The 19,132-nt window shown below is 38.8% G+C and overlaps 1 protein-coding gene across 3 annotated transcripts in view; it reads right to left on the bottom strand.

Annotated features, from left to right (window-relative positions):
- Nucleotides 1-19,132, bottom strand: part of PIEZO2 (piezo type mechanosensitive ion channel component 2) — a 295,169-nt gene that overhangs the window by 13,997 nt on the left and 262,040 nt on the right. For 2 of the 3 annotated variants that reach the window (XM_039385318.1, XM_027744595.2), the window contains 9 exons: nucleotides 16,492-16,667; nucleotides 7,370-7,759; nucleotides 5,793-6,051; nucleotides 5,097-5,279; nucleotides 4,422-4,674; nucleotides 3,550-3,682; nucleotides 2,989-3,136; nucleotides 2,661-2,875; nucleotides 497-655 (listed from right to left, as the gene is read on the bottom strand). In XM_039385318.1, the coding sequence (XP_039241252.1) occupies nucleotides 497-655; nucleotides 2,661-2,875; nucleotides 2,989-3,136; nucleotides 3,550-3,682; nucleotides 4,422-4,674; nucleotides 5,097-5,279; nucleotides 5,793-6,051; nucleotides 7,370-7,759; nucleotides 16,492-16,667 (1,916 nt within the window). Of the gene's footprint in view, nucleotides 1-496; nucleotides 656-2,660; nucleotides 2,876-2,988; nucleotides 3,137-3,549; nucleotides 3,683-4,421; nucleotides 4,675-5,096; nucleotides 5,280-5,792; nucleotides 6,052-7,369; nucleotides 7,760-10,326; nucleotides 10,495-16,491; nucleotides 16,668-19,132 lie in introns of all 3 variants that reach the window. The other variant, XM_039385319.1, reaches the window with a different exon arrangement.

A 19,132-nucleotide genomic window follows, 5' to 3' on the forward strand; every position in this document is an offset into this window, starting at 1 on the left:
CTTCTCAAAGGAAACATTTTTTGATGCATAGTTCTTATTTCTCAGGTGTATTGTCTTTCACTCGATTTCGTTCACCTGTTGAGGTAGAGCCTGTAGACCTGCTCCAAAGATATCTTTGGGATTTGACACCTTACCAGTTTTTAGGACTGCAGAACTAATAACATCACCTGTTTTCTACTATAATGTGTAGCCCCTATCTCTGTTCACAGAGGTGATTTCTTAGAAATGTTAAAAATGTCTCTGCCATAGGGGCCTGAATGGGTTACTGGTGTATCAGGCTTCTGGGTTCAGAGTGGGAGATCAATTTTTCTGAAGTTTGCATTCCTGGAATAGATTTTTTTTTTTTTTTTGTGGACTACAGGGGACATATGGCATATACAGAGTATGCTGTGCAAAATTTACTGTCTTATTTCCAGCAGTCTGTGAATAACCCCACAACTCATTATAACAAGTCCTTATTACACAAAAGAAAGAAGGGCAGTAAGTCTACACTTACCCTTGAAATAAGAACAGGTTGACATAGTTATAACTTTTTGTGAGGAAGTTACCAAGAACACGAGTTGGATATCCGCAGCGTATCTGATATGCTGATAAGCCAAAATAAACACATTTCACAAAATACCAGAGCTGGGCAACTGTGTTCTGGCTAAATTTCCTGTAAAGGAAAAGATGGATAAAAGAAAATGATAAGCTTTGTATCTGCGTATGACCAAATTAGCCTGAAATGCTTTGTGCTTCTGGCAGTTTCCCTTTCCTGAGATCCTGTGAAAAGCCCGTGGTTTCTGACCCCATGTCAGGATTAAAACAGTGTTTGAAAGATGCTGAATGAGAAAGCCTATAAACAGCATCCATTGCCACCTCAGAGTCACAGGGGAGAGACTGGGAATAGGGTTCCCAAAGAGTGAGAGCCTGGGGCAGTGTCCTCTCCCTCTGGATGCTAGAGGTCCCTTTACACCCAACGCAGATTAGTCTTCCCTTGCCCCCCATGATGGCACATCACTCTGTGAGCCCTTGGATAGTGGCTGAACACCGACAGTTTTAAAGGCTATTTGTGTTCATGAGAGCACCTCATACAGAAATTTAAGACAGACTGACCTCTGAAAATGTTTTTCACCCTCCCCTGATTAAGTCTTATTCTGACAAATAGTTCAGGAACCATTTTTTGAGTTGAGTTTTGAATACCTCTGAAGATGGAGATCCCATAGCCTGTCTGAGGAACCTGCTCCATTGTCTAACTACAGTCAAGAGTTTTTCATTATATTTAACTGAAATTTCCCAACTTGTGCCCTCTTGACCTTTCTGAAGAAAAACTTAGCTTCTTCTCAGTGCCCTCTTAATAGGTAGCTGAAGACAGCTCTTCACTTTCTCTTCTCCAGACTGAACCAACCCTGTTCTCTCAATGTCTCCTCACACGTCAATTCCTCCATCCCCTTGACTATCTTGGTGAATATGTGCCACTTTTGGCTGCTGTTCAATAGCATGGTGGAACTGCAGAAGATGTCTCTTGATGGACAGGATTTGTCAGCCAGCCATAATCCAATATTTTCCATTAAATCCAGCAAAACTATTTTTGCTAAGAAATTTGCAGTGGTTTCTAAAACTTAGTCTGACTTAGAAGGAATACAAGAAGTTTCAGATGCAGATTTGAGATTAACAACTTGATATAGATTTCACAAAAGCACAGAAAAAGTCAAAATTATTTTACTTCATAACATTTCTCAATGTGCAGTAGAAAAGAGATGCATTTTAAAAATGCATTCTTTTTTTTTTTCAAATTTGGGCACAATTACTACTGCACTGAGGAAAAACAAAATATTTGTTTTTGAGATCAAGTGAGACCTTTCAGTTTTTCTTTACACTGTGCACCTTTTTTTTTTTCCCCCAGCAAAATAACTTGTGTAATGTGCCCAGGTGATGCACTCAATTTCTCTGTACAGAGAATGGAGTGAGGTAAATACTTCAAGGCAATTTAAAGTATCAAGAGAGGAGTTAGCCAAGCACTAGAGAGGGAACCTTAAGAGCTCTGCACTGCAGACTGAGGTGATAAGTGCCTTGAGCCATGCAATAAAAAATGTTAGATTTGGGGGTGAACCTGACCAGGCGCGTGACACAAAATTTCACGCAGCAGGTGACAACCTCCACACCAGCTCTTGAACCAAGTGTCAGGAGCAGGGGAGGAGAAATTTGCTCTTCAGAAGGAACAAGAGTTTTAGACATTCCTCAGTCTAAGGAGATTTAAATCCACAGTTCACATATTCCAGGAAAGTGCTAAATTATAAGTTACTCTAAGGGAGACATTTTCTACTCGCTCTTCTAAAGCCACATGCAGCAGTCCAGGGAGCAGGGAATTGGATCAGAGGCCAACACTGTCCCAGCTGAAAGCTCTCATCACTCAATTACAGGCAATTTCTCTTACACCTGCTTGCATTTTGGCCTAAGTTGAGAATATTTCTGTACATATATAATTAATTCTTCCTCAAAGTTATACTGGCCAAAGTTATTGTTTTGGAAAGGCACTCCAACATTCTGCTTATAAATGAGACCAAGCAGAAACTTCTTCATGATTCCAAAGCCTAGCTGTAAACATATCAAATTTAAATGCAAGTAACTCGGTAGAGCATCAGTATTCAACCTATATTGTTTGTTTATAAAGGTTATACCTTTCCGTCACTCCAGGCAAGATAAAGAACATCCAAAAATGTATTCCGAAAACAAGGATGACCTGGAAGATGACCTTTCCCATGACAGTCTTTTTGAGGTACAGTGCTCGATCTACCACCATGGTACCAAACTGAATGAGCACCATCACCAAAAATGCCTCCGGGACTTGGTCCTCTGATAATGAAGAGGTGATATCTGCGGCAGCAGAGTGTTTCTGAAAAGGACAACACAAGGGTGGTCAAGGAAGAAGGACACTCACATGATATTTAGCATCCACACCATGTAAATCCGTCTGAGGATTTACACATAGATGCCTCTGTGACATACCCCAAAAGCCCAAAATCCAAACACAATGATGATGAAGTCCACTGTGTCTGCGAGGAACATCAGCACATACACATCAGTCACTGCACTGTAGTCTGGATGAATAAGATTGTAGAAAAACTGTCTGATGGGCACATACACCTGGAGAGTCCTAAAACAATATAGACCACAATGTGATTTAATAACATGTAACTTGCACTGAAGAAAATAAAGGCTGAGTGTGCTATGATTAATATTTTTAAAGATATCTAAAATCTACTCTGACAGACTTCACAGGACTTCACAGACACCGGTCCCTTGTTCTGATTGCTTCTAAACTGCTGTATTAGAATTTGTTCAGTTGAACTGTACATAGTCAACCAAGTTCACATGGGACATTTAGCTTTTTCTATCAGGCAGATGCTATTTGAACAGCTGCCGATTTTTCTGATGTTCAGCTGCTGGGACATCTGCATACAATGAACACTTAACAGCAGTAGTAACCTGCTCTCTTTAAAATGCTGGTTTACTGCTTTACTCATTGGACCCTCCCCTCAGACCCACATCACTCCTCATATTGCTCACTTTTTAATTGTAAAGGCCTTGGCTTTGATCATTTGTTCTCTAAACTTTTCCATAAGAAGCTCTTTTCTGGATTTTTGCTTGATGCTTAACACGCTGCTTCCTTTCTGACTGCTGTTCCGTGTACTGGTACTTCCTGAAAAAAAAAAAGGAGAGGGAAAGAAAAGTAAATTCAAAATAAAAGTTTAAATGCCAAAACTAGAAGGTAATAAATCTTGAGACTTCCATCCCATATGCAAGTCTCACATTTGAAAGAAGCTTTGAGATGAATTCTTTTTTTCCTCAATACGATAAAATCTTGTGAGCATCCAGTAAAGGTTTCATCATTGGCATATCAAAACTTGATTAATAAGTATAAAAAGAGAAGACTAGTGATAAAGGCAAGTGTTTGATTAATCTGATTCAGTCATCTCAATTGGTAAAATATACATTTAGGCTTGAATAATCCTGCCCTTTTTACAAGGTAGGACAGGTAATCTGTTTCAATATACCTAATAAAAACTTTTCTCAGTTCAGGTATCATCAAATGTAGATATGAAAAATACATATGCTTTACATTCCCTCTAGCTGGAGATTATGCTGAACCAGAATTTCTGGATCTGGGCTACACTGAGCATTCCTTTCCCAGCTTTTGGATAATGTAATTTTAAAAGCATAATGAATCACAAAGTATGGCTCTCCATTTGAACTTTAAGAAGGCTTGGAGTGTGTTCAAACATGAAGTTACATTGGTTCATATCCTACTTCATCACTGAGAAGCAGCAGCATTCAGTAGCCCCTGGGAGCTCTGCAGCAACCAGCACAAAGTTTAGTAGAATGATTCTATGGGAAATGAATGTTTGCTCTTCAAATCCCAGAAATGCCATGACATTTACCTCTCTTAGATCTATGTGAGGAGAAGCTGGACCTGTGTGAAAGCTGTGATATGCTGCTAGAGCTCTTCCTCCTGATGGCAGTCTGTTGCTCAGGGAAGTGGACATGGATGGACTCCACTGATGCAGCAAGATTGACAGACTTCAATGAGGCAGAAGAGTCTCTCCTGCCTCCTGTCAGAGAGAGCTCATCATCGGTATCCTCTTTATTACTGGAGCTGTCTCCTTTCTCATCTTCATCCCACAGTCCATGGCACTAGTAGGAAAAGAAGAAGAGAGCATATCAACCTTGTATTTCTGACACATCTGTATTTTTTACAGGCATTGCTAAACTCAGTCTCGCGTTCACAATGGGGAAGACTAATTCATTGTGTTGGATATCATAAAATTAGGTTGCAAAAGATCTTTTAGATCATCAGTTCAACCGTTACCCCATCACTGCCAAATCCACCACTAAACCACGTCCCTTCAGTGCCACATCTACATGTCTTTTAAACATCTCCTGAGATGGTGACTCAACCACTTTCCTGGGCAGCCAGTTAAATATTTATTAACCCTTTCAGTGAAGAAATTTTTCCTGATATCTAAATGAATGACTTTCCTATATCATGAGTGACTTAAAAAGTTATAATTAAAAATATATATATAAAATAAGAAACTATGATGAAACCAGATTACCTTTAAAATGGATCTGTGGAAGAACAAAGCAAGAAGCTGAACAAGATCATAGTGCACGTAACCCTCTTTCTTCTCAATGCCAATAATATTGGGTGGATGGTAAGGTTTATCTTTTGTGTAATCCACATGTTTATTCCAAGGAAAGAAGCCAAACTGGAAGAAGTACTTGATGACAATGGCTACCTGTTCAGAAACAAAACACACTTTGGGTGTTTTATAAACACGTCAGATATAATAGCCTTGGGACATTAAGAGGGGAGAAATATGACTATTTTGTCAGTTTTGTGAGAAGAGAAACAAGCACATTCATTGCCAGAGAGGAATAACACTACACATTTCTTCAGTAATAAAGTCAATCAACATTCACCAACAGATGATGCTCAGTGGTACTTGAGACATCACAAGCAGTGATTACTGTCTCTTGATTAATAATTACACAGTAACTGCTTGTAAATGGTCTGTTCTTGTGATAACCGTATTTTGTGCCAGGAAGGATATTGCTCATTGCAATGAAAAAAATAACAAACAAGATCTTTCTGTACCACAGAAATTACTGGGGATGATAGCAAATATTTATATTAATACGAAGGGCCAGAGGCCCTTGACTCTAGAGATCAAAATCAGAAAATAGACCATGCAAGACTTAAAATTACCTTTTCTGTGTTAGACATGGGGTTGCAAAAAACAGCAGCATACCTCAGTATAGACAATGGCTGTCATCCAGAAACGTTTGCTTGGTCGAGGAACAGACAGCATGGCCCACAGGAATATAAGGATGGGAAGTACCAGGGTTATCATAGAGGCAGAGATCATGTGGTTAAGGATGATCACAAAATAGCACACCATTTCAGACCGGGCCACCAGCGTATTGTACAGGGCATAAATAAGGAGCAAGACTCGAGGCTGACCAACATAAAACTTCTCTGACTCCTCCAGCTCATCATCATGAAACATCCTGTGAGGAGCAGAGTACCATAAATGAAATGAAAATGAACTTCACAAGAGCTGCTTTTCAAATTGCAACTATTTTTCCTTTTGAAAAATATTAAATTCTGCTGCTTAGTTCAATGGAGGGAAAAAAATAAAAAGAAAAGATTTAGTATTATAAACAAATAGCCTGATTCTAAGCTCAGAAAACAAGAATTTCTGGCAAAATAACTAAAAACACTGTTCTTCAGCTTTTAAATTTACCCAGGGTGTCGGCCTGGCTTAAGAACTTCTACAAACACCACTTTCCTACAGCTGCCCAACCAACATGTCTCATGCAAATCACACCATACTGGTGTGAATTCCTATCTGATTTATCAACACAGATAGGAACTTGGAAAGAAAACAGAGGTACATCATGAGACCTACATTATGAATAGTCCCGGGACATAAGATCAGAACATAATATATGTCCTTGAGCATTAGATATGTCCAATCTTTACAAGACTTAAATAAATATAAAAAGCAGTGACTTTCATACACATTCATAATTCTCTCTGCTTTTCATAAAGAGTGTCCTGGTCTGAGAATAGATCTTACTGAAAAGCAAAAATTACTATGGAAAACCAGAAGACAAGACATTGCATCTGACGAAGTCAGATCTACATATCCTCTCTCTCTCCAGATGCAGTCAGGCTGAAAGACATTTCTATGGTTTAAGATTTTGTCCCTGCATTTGGGGGAGCTCTCCCCATCTGAGTCAGGCCAGAAAGCAGATGAAGAAGTGCAGTGGCACCATCCCCACCTCAGTGCTGGTTGTGCTACTGAGCACAGTGTCTAACAGGCAAAGAGAGGAACTTATGAAAGTACTTAGCAAGGTGGTCTCTCTACACAGTTCTCAGCTCCTACTGGCTTTAAAAGAAACTGCCGAAGGTCAGTTTGCCTTATAGTAATCAAAAATAATTAAAGGAGAATCTTTTCCCAGATAGTCCTGGAGGAAACTCACTTGAAATCACAGTTGCCTGGAGAAGAGAAGCCTTCTCCACAATAAATTCTTAGAAAAGCCCTTGACCCCATGATAATTGTAGCACAGAAATTCAGTGCTAATTGGAACAATTAAATATGGTATCTAGGGAGAAAGCAGAGATTCCTTCTAAGATGAATTTGAATAATTTAAAAATCAGTAATTAGAAAAACTGCACAGGAAATAAGCTTCTTCCCTTAAACCAAACTTAGAACGTGGTCCGTATCAGAAACTGCAGGTTAGTTCTGAGAAAAAAAAAACAAAGTAATGACAAAACTTTACACATTGTGACCAACAATCTTTCCTTGTCATAAGGTCTTACTTGTTCAGAAGCAGCTCGCTAGCTGTTAGCTCATGCGTCAGTGGGGGGAGAATGGTATCAAGTTTGTCCGTCCGGCTGTCATCTGGGCTCACCATCATGAGACTCTTACCAGCTGAGTCATCTGGGGACCCAAAGGGAAGATGTTCAAAGCTGACAGCTTTGCTATAGGAAGGTGGAGCTTCTGCATTACTATCCACTGTGGAGTACAATGGCACATCGGTATCAGGAGTGTAGGCAGCTCCTTCTGAATCCAGGCTATAATCTTCCACCTCTTCTTCCTCCAACTTTGATGCAGAATGAGCTCCTTCCTCTTCATGCTCCCCTTCTACCTCCTCAATGGTTTCTGTTGTTCCCTGACGAGAATAGAGCATGGTGACCTGCGTAGGTTCACTGTCGGAGATGGATGAAGAGAGTGAGCTGCGGTTTACAAGACTCACAACCAAACAAAATTTGTTAATTGTACCTTTATGCAGACAGCTGAGCAACCCCATTGCATTCCCAGGCCTTCAAAGTTCATATGCTCTGATAGAAAAGATATCATCATGATCTCCTCTTACACAGATGGAACATCTGGGTTTATTTGCTCCCTGAATGACATCCCACTGAACTCACAGTGATTCATTAGGTTTTCACAGCAGTAAAGGGCAAATGAGAAACTACACTAACTTTCTGAAAGTAGTTCAAACACTTTCTGACCAGAGTCAAGACTTGCTATTACATCTATTACAGGCATGCTCCATGGTGAATGATAGGCAGCCATGGGGTTCCTTCTACACATAGTGCTTTTAACAACCCCTGTATGGGTGTTGTATGCGACTGGAACATGAGCTGAACACACACATACCAACTCTAAGTTCAAATAAAAGAACATGTAAATTGCTGACATGAAGAAATACAACCTGGATTACCAAACTGTTCCAGTAACAGGGTATCTTGCTTACCTTTAGATTGTTCTATGTTCTTCAATAAAGTCTTCATTTTTACTTTATCTGCCTGTTTTACTTCTGCATGTACCTATTTTCTTTTTCAACTGTCCTTATTCACTCTGATCACTTTTCTGCTTGATTCACCTTCCTTATTCTTGGCTTTGCATAGGATCATAGAATGGTTTGACTTGGAAAGGACCTTAAAGATTATCTAGTTCCAATCCACCTGCCGTGGGCAGGAACACCTTTCACCAGACTGAGTTGCTCAAAATGCCATCCAACCTGGCCTTGAACACTTCCAGGAATGCAACATCCACAACTTCTCTGGGCAACCTGTTCCAGTGTCTCACCACCCTCCGAGTGAAGAATTTCTTCCTAATATATAATCTAAACTTGCTCACTTCTAGTGTAAAGCCATTACCCTTTGTCCCGACACTCCATACCCTTGTAAAAAATCCCTCGCTATCTCTCTTTTAGACATCCTTTAGGTTCTTGAAGGTTGCTATGTGGTGTTCCTGAAGCCTTCTCTTCTCCAGGTTGAACAGCCCGAGCTACCTCAATCTGTCTCCATGGGAGAGGTGCTGCAGCCCTCCGACCATCTTTGTGGCCCTCCTCTGAACTCACTCCAACAGGTCTATCTCCTTCTTATGTTGGTTGTCCCAGAGCTGAATGCAGTAGTCCATAATCACTTTCTCTCTTAATGCTCTGTGTACTGCAGCAGTCTCAGTTGTTGTAAATTCATGTAGCCTGATGACTCCAGACGGGAATCTGAATGTCATATTTGTTGGCTCTGCTTTTACCCTTTCCATCCCTCACAAGTATTTTTTCACTTCTCCCCTCAGACATCACTCTTTCTCTTTTTAGTCTCTATTCCAGTCCTTCTCCATAGGTTAAACAACAGGTGTCTACGGGTTAGACAACTCTGTGTCTTTTGTTGGTTGCATGTCCTTGTATCTCAACAGAGACAAAACTAGTTTTCACATAGCTCCTATGAAATGAGCAATATTTTCACCTAAAGTATAACCTTTTACAGAAAACTGGCACTGGCAAAACCATCTGGCACTACCTTCTGCCAAAATTAAAAACTAAGTTCCCTCTCTTTTTCTTTTACACTGCTTATAAACTTATTGTGGCTGTGTTAGATCACTTTATTTGTAGAGGCATTTTAATTAGAACATGTAACACTTATGATGATGTGTGTTTTGACGATTCACTGTAGCACTCATCCTGGTTAAAATGCACAAAATCATAAAAATCCATAATTTCAAAACGGAATGACACCAAAAACTTGTAAACCACTTTCAACACTGAAAGACAATGATGCCATAAAATTTCATATTTGTAATACTAGTTGAAATACTGCTTCCCAATGCCATCTCTGGTTTTTACCTGCTAAAAAGTGAGCAAACAGCCCTGAACAGTTCTCTCTTTCTTTGGATATTAATATTTTTCACTATCTTTTCACAGCTATTTTCCCATTCTTAATTTCAACACCTTACTCAGTGGTAAAGTAATCAAAACATATTTAGCAATCTTTCCTATATGGGGAAAACTAAAAATTGAAAAACCAAGGCCGACATCGTCTATCTTAGTTTCTAAAATTAGACATTTCTTTCCATTTTTAGGATAACTCTGATTAGCTGAGAAACTTCCAGCTTCCAATTTAAGAACAAGCATCAGCTCAGTAACTCTGAAAATCAGACACTTTCTTAGGTGATTAAATACAGACTTCAGCCTGTTTTTAGACAACCAGTGTAATGTAATCGAGCAACTTTTAAAATAACATGAATTAAGGATGAAAAATAGAACAAAACAAAAAAGAGAATAAGAAGTGAAACAACAAATGAATCCTAGATTATGATCCTGACTTTGAATCTCAAAACCATGCCACAATACAGAAGGGAGTAAAGCTTCCATTAACCATGCAAACCACTCTGCACACCACGTATCTGCAAAAGCAAATTCATGTACACTGCAGTAAGTATAACGGTATGGGTAAACGAGTGAACAAAGCATGCATGAGTTAAGCACCTTGACACTATACTGCCACTGTCAGCTGATGAGGAGGACATATCCATGCTCTGCATTTTACGAAGCCTAGGTCGAGCGCGCTCACTTGTTTTAGGAACAGTGTCTGGTCCATCTAAATCATCAAGGGTTGACTGCCTTGAGAACAGCATGGTTGCTTCAGTGTAGCAGCTAGCAGCGCAAACAGTTATAAAGACAGTGTTAAATACAAATGGTATTACACATGGTTCAGTAAACAAATATGCTCGCCATGCAGCAGAACACTGACACAGAGAGAAGAGGTTCAGAGAGAAGATAAGGATTTGTTTAGAGTCACCACGAAAACACATTTCTACGCTCAGCTTGCCCATGGTCAAATTCATATAGGGGCTACAAAAGGTTAACAACCATCTATTCATATTCAAGAAGATATGAAACCAACAGAGTGCTCTACATGCTTTCCAGGGCACAGACTCACATATGTGAGCAGGTTTTATTTTGTTTCTTTGCTCCTAAAATTTCCAAATTCCACAAGAGTGTTTTGGGAAGTGATCTCCTCTGTACGTATTCTATTTTATTAATGATATACTGTGCTGAACCTTTTCGTACAGGTACAAGACAATTTCCTAAAAGAGCCCTTAAAACTGAATAGCTCATATTCCACAAATAGCAAAATAGCTGTCAGACATTGGCTAATCCTCTTTCCGAGCCAAAGAGCCAAATCAGATATGTTACTTAGCCGGTAGATGCATGCCAAATACAACCTGCTCTGCATGAGACGGCATTTATTTTGATCTTTACTAGGAAGCCCTGATGATTCTTTCCAGAAGATTTAATTTATTTCAATCACAGCTTAAAGTATTTCAAAACTGGTAACATGCGCATCTTGAGATAAAGAACAGATATAAGTAACCCTTATAAGTAAACCCTTATCTCCTTTCACTTATCAAATACAACAGGACAACCAGAGACATACACCATACATTGAGCATTTATGTGTTACTGGAGAAAAGAAGAACAGGATGAGTTATGAGAAAGAAAGTACATAATTAAATATAAGCATCTAACATAGCAACAGGAAAGAAGCAAATACCTTAATGACATATGGTAGGTAAGAGGATTATTTCTCCTGTAAAAATCTTTGAAAAACACATGTCTATGAAATGAGTTGAGTGACCTGGTGTTTTAATGCATGTAGTGACCTGCCTGAATCTCTCAAACAGAATGAGAGAAGAAGGAATCACAAAATGCAGGATTTACGCTCTACTTTTCTTCTTTTGAGTCCAGCTGTGTTACACCTGAGCAGCAGCAGCAGGGAATTTGCTTCTTTGGCAAGCATTATGTTTGTCCAGGGGCATAGAGAATTGGGAAAGAGGTCAGAAAGGAAGCACAATGATGTTTTCCATGTTACTTTGATTTTGCTAGCTTGAAGTGAGGAAAAAGAATCTCCTGGCCTGAAGTGACAGTTTGCTATTACTGCCTTAAGGAAAATGCGGAGGAAACAGCAAAATATGCGGAACAAAGAAGCAATTATTCTTAGGCCTACCCTCACTGATGATGTTTTTTGACAGAATAGGCTGAGGCTGAAAGCATACCTTGGTCTTTGAACAGAAGAAAAGAATCAAGATACCAAAAGTACTGTGAAATATTTTCTTTAAGAACAGTCTTAATGGCAGGGGCACCTCTGTCCTGCCAGTTCACTTGGACAAGACCCTTTACGGGCCACTTCATTATTTCTGTGCGTGCACAAAGGCACGCAAGGGTCCTCCAGACAAAATCTGAAGGGCTGTCTGCACGGTGCATGGTTTTGATGAAGCAGAAAATGCTGCTTCCTATGGGAACAGGAGATCTGCCCTAGAGGCCTGATTCAGCAGCATGGGAATCGGTTGAAGGTGTTTTAGTAGCTTGGGAGGGTCTTGAGGGAGGACGTTTCCCTCTGCACATACACCTATGGAGTAAAGCCAGGCCATTGCTTTATCAGTGAGGTTTTGCTGCTAAAATATGGGGAGATGGCAGCAAGTAGACAATATAGTTTTGCATATTGCCTTTTGTCTATGTGCTACAATGTTATGCATGTGTTATTTTAGATCTCAAGGGCTGAGTTTATTCTTTTCAAGGGAAACACCTATTACTAAGGTGTTGAAGTATTTTAAATGCAGACATAGTTCAAAGGGAACTTTCCAAGAGCCTTAAGCAGAGCAGCTGTTGAAATCAAAGTAGCACATGCCCGTTCATATATTTTCTATGGAAGAAACATATGCCAGCTGCCCTCCCAGACATGGAAGTCCTGACCTGGCTCCCAGAAAATCAAAGGAAAAATATCTAGTAATCCCAATGGATAAAAACAATGCCTTCAGTGTTTGGTTTAAAACTGTTTTAACTGAAGAATGAATCATCAGAATAATTATTGACTGAGCAGCTGCTCTGTATCCTTGAATGTCAGGATACGTGTACGAGACAACACTTGCAGCACAGTCTGTATATTCTTTATGTACTTTAGGGACATGCTTCCGAACGTGGAAGAACTGAGAACAGTAGTAAAGTGTAGAGATTTACACTGGACAAAGTGGGTGTTGACTCAAGTAATTGACTATCATGTAAATTTGATTCAAGTATATCTTCCTGAATGACTTTTCAAATTTGTGTTGTCGGAGATCTTGAAAAGCATTAGCTTCTTGAAATCACTCAAGGACTAAGTATTTTAAATTGAATGTTCATTAAAAGCCCTGAGTTCAAGTATTTTATATAAAGTTGATCAGGCATTCAGTTCAAATGCGGATATATTTAGCGCAGAGATGTTTTTATCCTCAATGAGTGGGAAATTTCTAAGTTAATGACTTCCTTTTTGCTAAACATTTACCCTTCCCAAAGAGTTTATTATCTTAAGGGTTGACTTACAAATTTTTCTGTTTTTTTTTTTTTTTCTGACCACAAGCTGGTTACTGAATGGCATTATCTGTTTTAACTACTACATTCCCCACACCTGCAAGTAAAAATCCCAAACAATTACTAACATTCACAGTCCTAAACTGGACTTTGATCCAGCCCAAGTGGGGATTCTCCCTTCATCCTTTCTCCTGCCTCACTAGTCAAAAGTTACTTCTCCAGTTCTCCCTGCCTCAAGCTTTATTGTCCCTTCTGGTGAGGGAAACATCAATAAAAAGTGATGTTCACAAACACTCAGACTACTCTTACAGGAGGGTCAGAGGCTCCCACCTGCAGCTCCTATAAAAGTCTACACAAAGGTAGAGTTGGGAACTGAAAATGTTATCTGTGATCGACAAAAATTAATACAAACTGAACTGAATACAAACCCTTGGATACCGCAAAATCTGACTTAGGACCTGTGTCTAGCTGCTGCTACATAATGATAGGCAAAGTCCCATACGGGCAGCCAACTAGTTTTAGTAAGTTCCTAATCACCTTACAGAAATTCATAAGCTGTTTAACCTAATAAGCAGTTCATCAGTCAAATGAAAACAATCCACAGCAAATGCTCTATCATGCTACCTCCCAATCCCTTCTGGTGGTATTTCTCAAATAGCCTGGTAAGGATCAACATCAATCTCTTCTCCTTCTGTGAACTTTGCATTTTGCCTTTAGGATACATAAAGAGAAACCAAACAAATGCTTTGTGAATACCTCATTTTATCTCTACCTACTCAGTGGAAAAATGACTGAGAATAAGTGAGAACTCTAGTAAAAGAGAAAACCCCACAAAGCATACTATACAAATGTCCTTTTAGAACTTTATGTAGAGTAAGAACAACATCCCTGGATTAGACTTATGACAGTCAGCTCTGAACGTCACAAGAAATTTACAGTTCCTGCAACTGATGAGGAGGGTTCTCTCTAGATATGCAGTGTTTAGAGCACTGAGCAGATACCTACAGTAATTTCTGTCCTGAGTAGTAAGGATTATGTCTTATTATAATGGAATAGCTTCTGGACTTCAGCATTCCTGTGAACTTCTGGACGTGTTTACCTTACTCATGAACCTAATGTCCACTACAGAATTTTGTGTAATACAACCAAAGGATAAATGGAACAGAAACACTCTTCCCCTTCCCAAAAGTTTTCCACTACAACCTAAGATCCCCGATCACAGGGAATCTTTAGATTTAATTAGTCACTTCTACATTTACTGGAAATCATTACTTTGAAATATAACATGCCATCTTATCTTGTTTGATAATTCAAAAAAATATTACTCAATAAACTCACATGAACTTTAAAACATTTCACATTTCTAAAAAGGGTCAAAAGCACTTCTGTAATCCCTGAAAGAGATATGCAAGTGTGCCACAATAAAGAGATGGCATTATCATTCAATCAACAGACTCATTACTGCTTCCTCTATTATTATAGCAGACGTCCACAATTTGTAAATACTCAGTGCAAGAATATTTGATTGTTCATTACCAGAAAGAGAATTTGAGATTAGAAAAATCAGTTCTAATACTGCCTTTGCTATTCCTTTGTTGATAAATCCTGTGACTTCTTCTAAGGAAATGAAGATGACAGAAACACATGTTAAAAATTTAACTTTTTCTGTTGCAAAGCAGAACCACAGAATCACTGAATTCTCTGAGTTTGAAAAGAGATCTTAAATATGTAAAAGTGTGCTCAAAGCAGGGTGAAAAATGGGTGGTTATTCTGAAAAAAAAGGCATAAGTGGAGCTCAACACTGGACACAGTCTCACTGAAGAAGTAAAATCTATATATGAAAATGACAAGATTTGTTTTTCCTTTTTATAATTTATTTTGGAATTGGCTTCCCTTTGTTTATAGTTAAAGTTCCTGATAAACATGATTGTATAATAATGATGACTTCTTCTATCTACGGTAAACAGTGTGACCAAAAACTATATAATGAAAGCAGGACTGATATTACTATTTATTCTTCAGGTGAGACTGAACTTTGTGGAGTTATAACTTGCCCTGCAAATATCCAAGTGGTTCCAAGAGAGCTGGTTAACAGAATTTGATTTTATACTTTTTCTCACATCATTCGACTCTTGTAAAACTTTGAGAGAAAACACAAAGTTTGCTTAGTTGGGTAACTAGCCACTGAGAAAGATTTGCTCAGATTTGATGTTTATACTGGAGTGAACCTCTCAAAGTCCAGTGCTTACCCTGGGGAGAAATTTGTGGATATTTTGTTGAAGCATAGTACTCATAGACAGACACTCTCTTAAACTTGCTTTTCAATAATATCAAAGGAAGACAAGCCCTCATTATTTTCAGTCTGCTGACATCTACCCATATGTCATTAGTAACAGCTAAGCATAATTTACTGTACACAGAAGGTTCTGGGTTTGCTGGGAGTATCAAACACAATATGATACTGCCCACACTTCAGAGAAAAACAGGAGACAGCGGAAGGCAATGGATTATAAAACAGCTGGATTTCCAAAGCCTTCCTTTCTCCCCCTCATGTTGGACAATTTCTGCAGTATTTTAAAAGTCAAGAACACCAGGGGCATGGTGGGAACAGGCCGCCTCTGTAAAAGAAAGTGCATGTGTGTGCCTCTGTGTTGATGAAGCAGCGGGAGCATGCAGTAGTTTTGGCAAGGGACTTGATGGCATCTGTTTTCAAAAAGGAATGACGATGGTGGTTTTCCTGAACTTGTATGGGTATTTGATTAACAAATGTGTAGCTCTGTTGAACTGTAATCATAGCAGTTAGGAAATCAAGCTCTTAAAACATTTTTTGCACTGTGGATATGGGAGGGGGATTTTGTCCTCCCAAAGGCAGAATCTCTTTTGATGTAAAGCTTTTTTTGATTTGAGGGTAACAGACAACAATTTACTTTACAAAGACAAAACATTCACAATGAATGATCATTCCCCAAACTACTTGCCTGAATTCCTAAACCACTATCCAAGAAGCAACCTCAGCTTATTTGCCATTACTTTTCACGAGAACAGAACCCCTGCCAATGATTCCTAATTGTAGGGGGAACAGAAAGCAGTGGGGTAGTCATGCAGTGGAAAAGGAGTCGAGCTAACAACTGAGTCCACCACTATAAAGGAATAGTAACATATAGCAGTTTTCACTATTAAAATGGAAAAATCAAACCAAGAATTCAACATTGATCAGAAAGTTCATCAGTACTTAGATGTTATCTAGTATTAGGTCTACTGCATGAACCCGCTATCTTTCACAAAATAAAATTAAATCAATACCTGGAGATACTGTCACGAGAAGCTGCTGAATCTAAGCTATCCATTCTTTCAGATGCTTGCAAACCAGAAACTTGACTGGGATTTTTATCAATTGAGTCCAGTCCCGACTCCTCAGAAAGTTTCATCATGTGGTTCTGGTAATACAAATGGATGCTCTCCCGTGTTGGAACATTTCCCTGCAGAAGAGAGTAGAAGTAGACGTACATTGCAGGGGGGAAGTGTATTCTTCAAGAAATTAGTTTCTTCTGTCATTTGGCAAGGACCAGATTAAAGACTGTGCAAACAGCTGCCTAGTAAATAATAACTCCCATTTGTAGTTCCTTTTCAGAGTGCAAGTCAGATTCTGACTTAAAGTACCATGGCACTAGGTGTTTGGTTTTCAAGCAAAACTGGAGCAACCCATGTGGTTTCACTATATATAGCCACTACAACTCTGCTGCATGCACTACAGATTATTCAGCATGAGAATGAGGTGCGGACTGAGACCGTGACTCAGTTTGTACTCCAGCAACTTTTGAGGTATCTCTTTTAGATAGCTTCACTGACTCTAAGAAAAATCATACATCTTATTAGTGTCCAGTAGCAGTATTTTTAAACAGAAAAAAAAATGGAACAGGTCATGTACAAATTGATATAGATTTTCATTAGTGTCCTAAGATCAGAATTTGTTCAGGAATTACGGACACAGTTGAGAAACCATGAAAAATACACCAAAGACTACTCTTTCTCTGTGATTTCACAATCAAGCAAGTTCACGAAAAGATAGTTTTATTAACTGTCAGCCCAGATCTGGGCACAGAATCAAGTCTTTCTGGCTATGATATTGCAATCAGAATTCTAAAGGTGTGCCATAAGAATAAAACTGACAATTTTATAGACTGTTCTTAGGTAGAAACACATCCAACTCATTCCACTCGCAGTTGCATTGACTGCAGATGATATACTGAGAGGGGAGATTGCTATTCTTGAACAGTCATTTTTCTGACTTATAATGAAGCCTTACACGAGGACTTTTTCCAGCTAAAATAATAAAAGTAGTCTAAAATATGGCCTGTATTTCCTTTACTAATATTATTAGTTTCTATTATTTCAACTCTGGTCCTTTACAGTGACTCAAAACTACAATATTCAAAATCTGATGTTTTGTGAAAAAAGAATTAAATCTTAAGAACAAAATCTGACACCCAGGTTTTTAATTAGGTTTGTTTGTATACAAGCTGTGTTGCTTCTGCAATGACAAATGTTTGTGCCATTATGACAGCCTGACTTGAAACTATGTCACAGGTTACATTCTAGCTCCACAGCAGGCCTGGGATAAAGGATAAGAGTTGTGACAGGAAAAGGGCCTCACAACTGATGGAGGACTCAATTTTAGGTTCTTCTGCAGCTGGAAGAGATACCAAAGGAATTAATACATCAGATTAACTGTCCCCAACTCTACACTGGACAAAAAAACATGCCACCATGAGGGCTGCAGTGAGAGCCTCCTTTCTTGGGCAGCAATGACAGTCATGTGGCTGCTACAGAGACTTAGTGATGCTACAGAAGCGCCCCTAGTATCAGAAGATTTAGGATTGAAGTAGGATATACCAGCCTGTGCGAGGGCATATGGGCTCTATTTTAATCAAAGTAGCATCCTACTAACATGCAATTGAAATACATAAATACTAAACCTACTGGGAACAAAGCATAGGAAACACTCAGAAAGTTGAGGTGAAAAGTAGTAAAGAACAATTAAAATAAGGTCTCAAATAAGTAATGGCCAGAGAAAGGCAGTTAGCCTGGCTTCTGCATAAATTTTAAAACTGTAAGAATCAAGGGCAGTGAGAAGGAATCATATTGTGCCATCACACATTGACAGTGGTTGGGCAATAGAAGGCTTTATTGAGGTCAAGAGTAATAATGCGTTGTTGACCTTTTTGACTAATTAATCCCTGAGACAGTCTTCGGCTTTTAACAAAAACTAGAAGGAACTAAAAATGGCAGATTTCCAAGAAATAGTTGGGTGGCTAGTGACATATATAAAAATACCTGTGGTTAAAATGAGAGCTTTATCCAACTTCAAGGTATCATCTACTTATACCTGGAAGATCCAAATACATTTCTAGTTACACTAGCAGCATTAATCTTTGATAATAATGGGCTTTGCTAACACACAGCTAGCTTGTGAAAGACCACATAGCTTCATCATGATTGAAGAAATTTATGCCTATATGTTGTCATTCATTTCTAATGCAAGTTGGTCTACAAAAAGACTGAAATACGTGGACTGAGGTAGTTTTTGAGCTGTTTAAAATGCCATGCTTTTTCCTCCCTTCTTAAATTTATTTTGTCCCCTCAAAACCACACTATGTCACAGAAGTGTTTCAGACAAAATTTTATATCAACCTCTCAAAGAATTACTTTTCCAATAATTTCTTTTGTGTCCAGATAATAAATAAAATAATTTATTATTTATATATTTATCAAACAGCAAGCAGTAAAATGTAGGGGGTGTGTTTTAGGGATGCTGGAAGGGGTATCCTGGGAAATGAAGTCCCTAATGTACTCCAACACACATGGGCACTGGGGTACCACATGGTGATTGGTTAAGGGAATCACGTGTTGTTTTAAAGTGCATAGAAAAAGTGTTGTTTGCTTC

The sequence above is a fragment of the Pipra filicauda genome, unplaced genomic scaffold, assembly GCF_003945595.2.
Source record: "Pipra filicauda isolate LSUMZ 115617 unplaced genomic scaffold, ASM394559v2 scaffold402_size659489_pilon, whole genome shotgun sequence".
NCBI classification, from domain to species: domain Eukaryota; kingdom Metazoa; phylum Chordata; class Aves; order Passeriformes; family Pipridae; genus Pipra; species Pipra filicauda.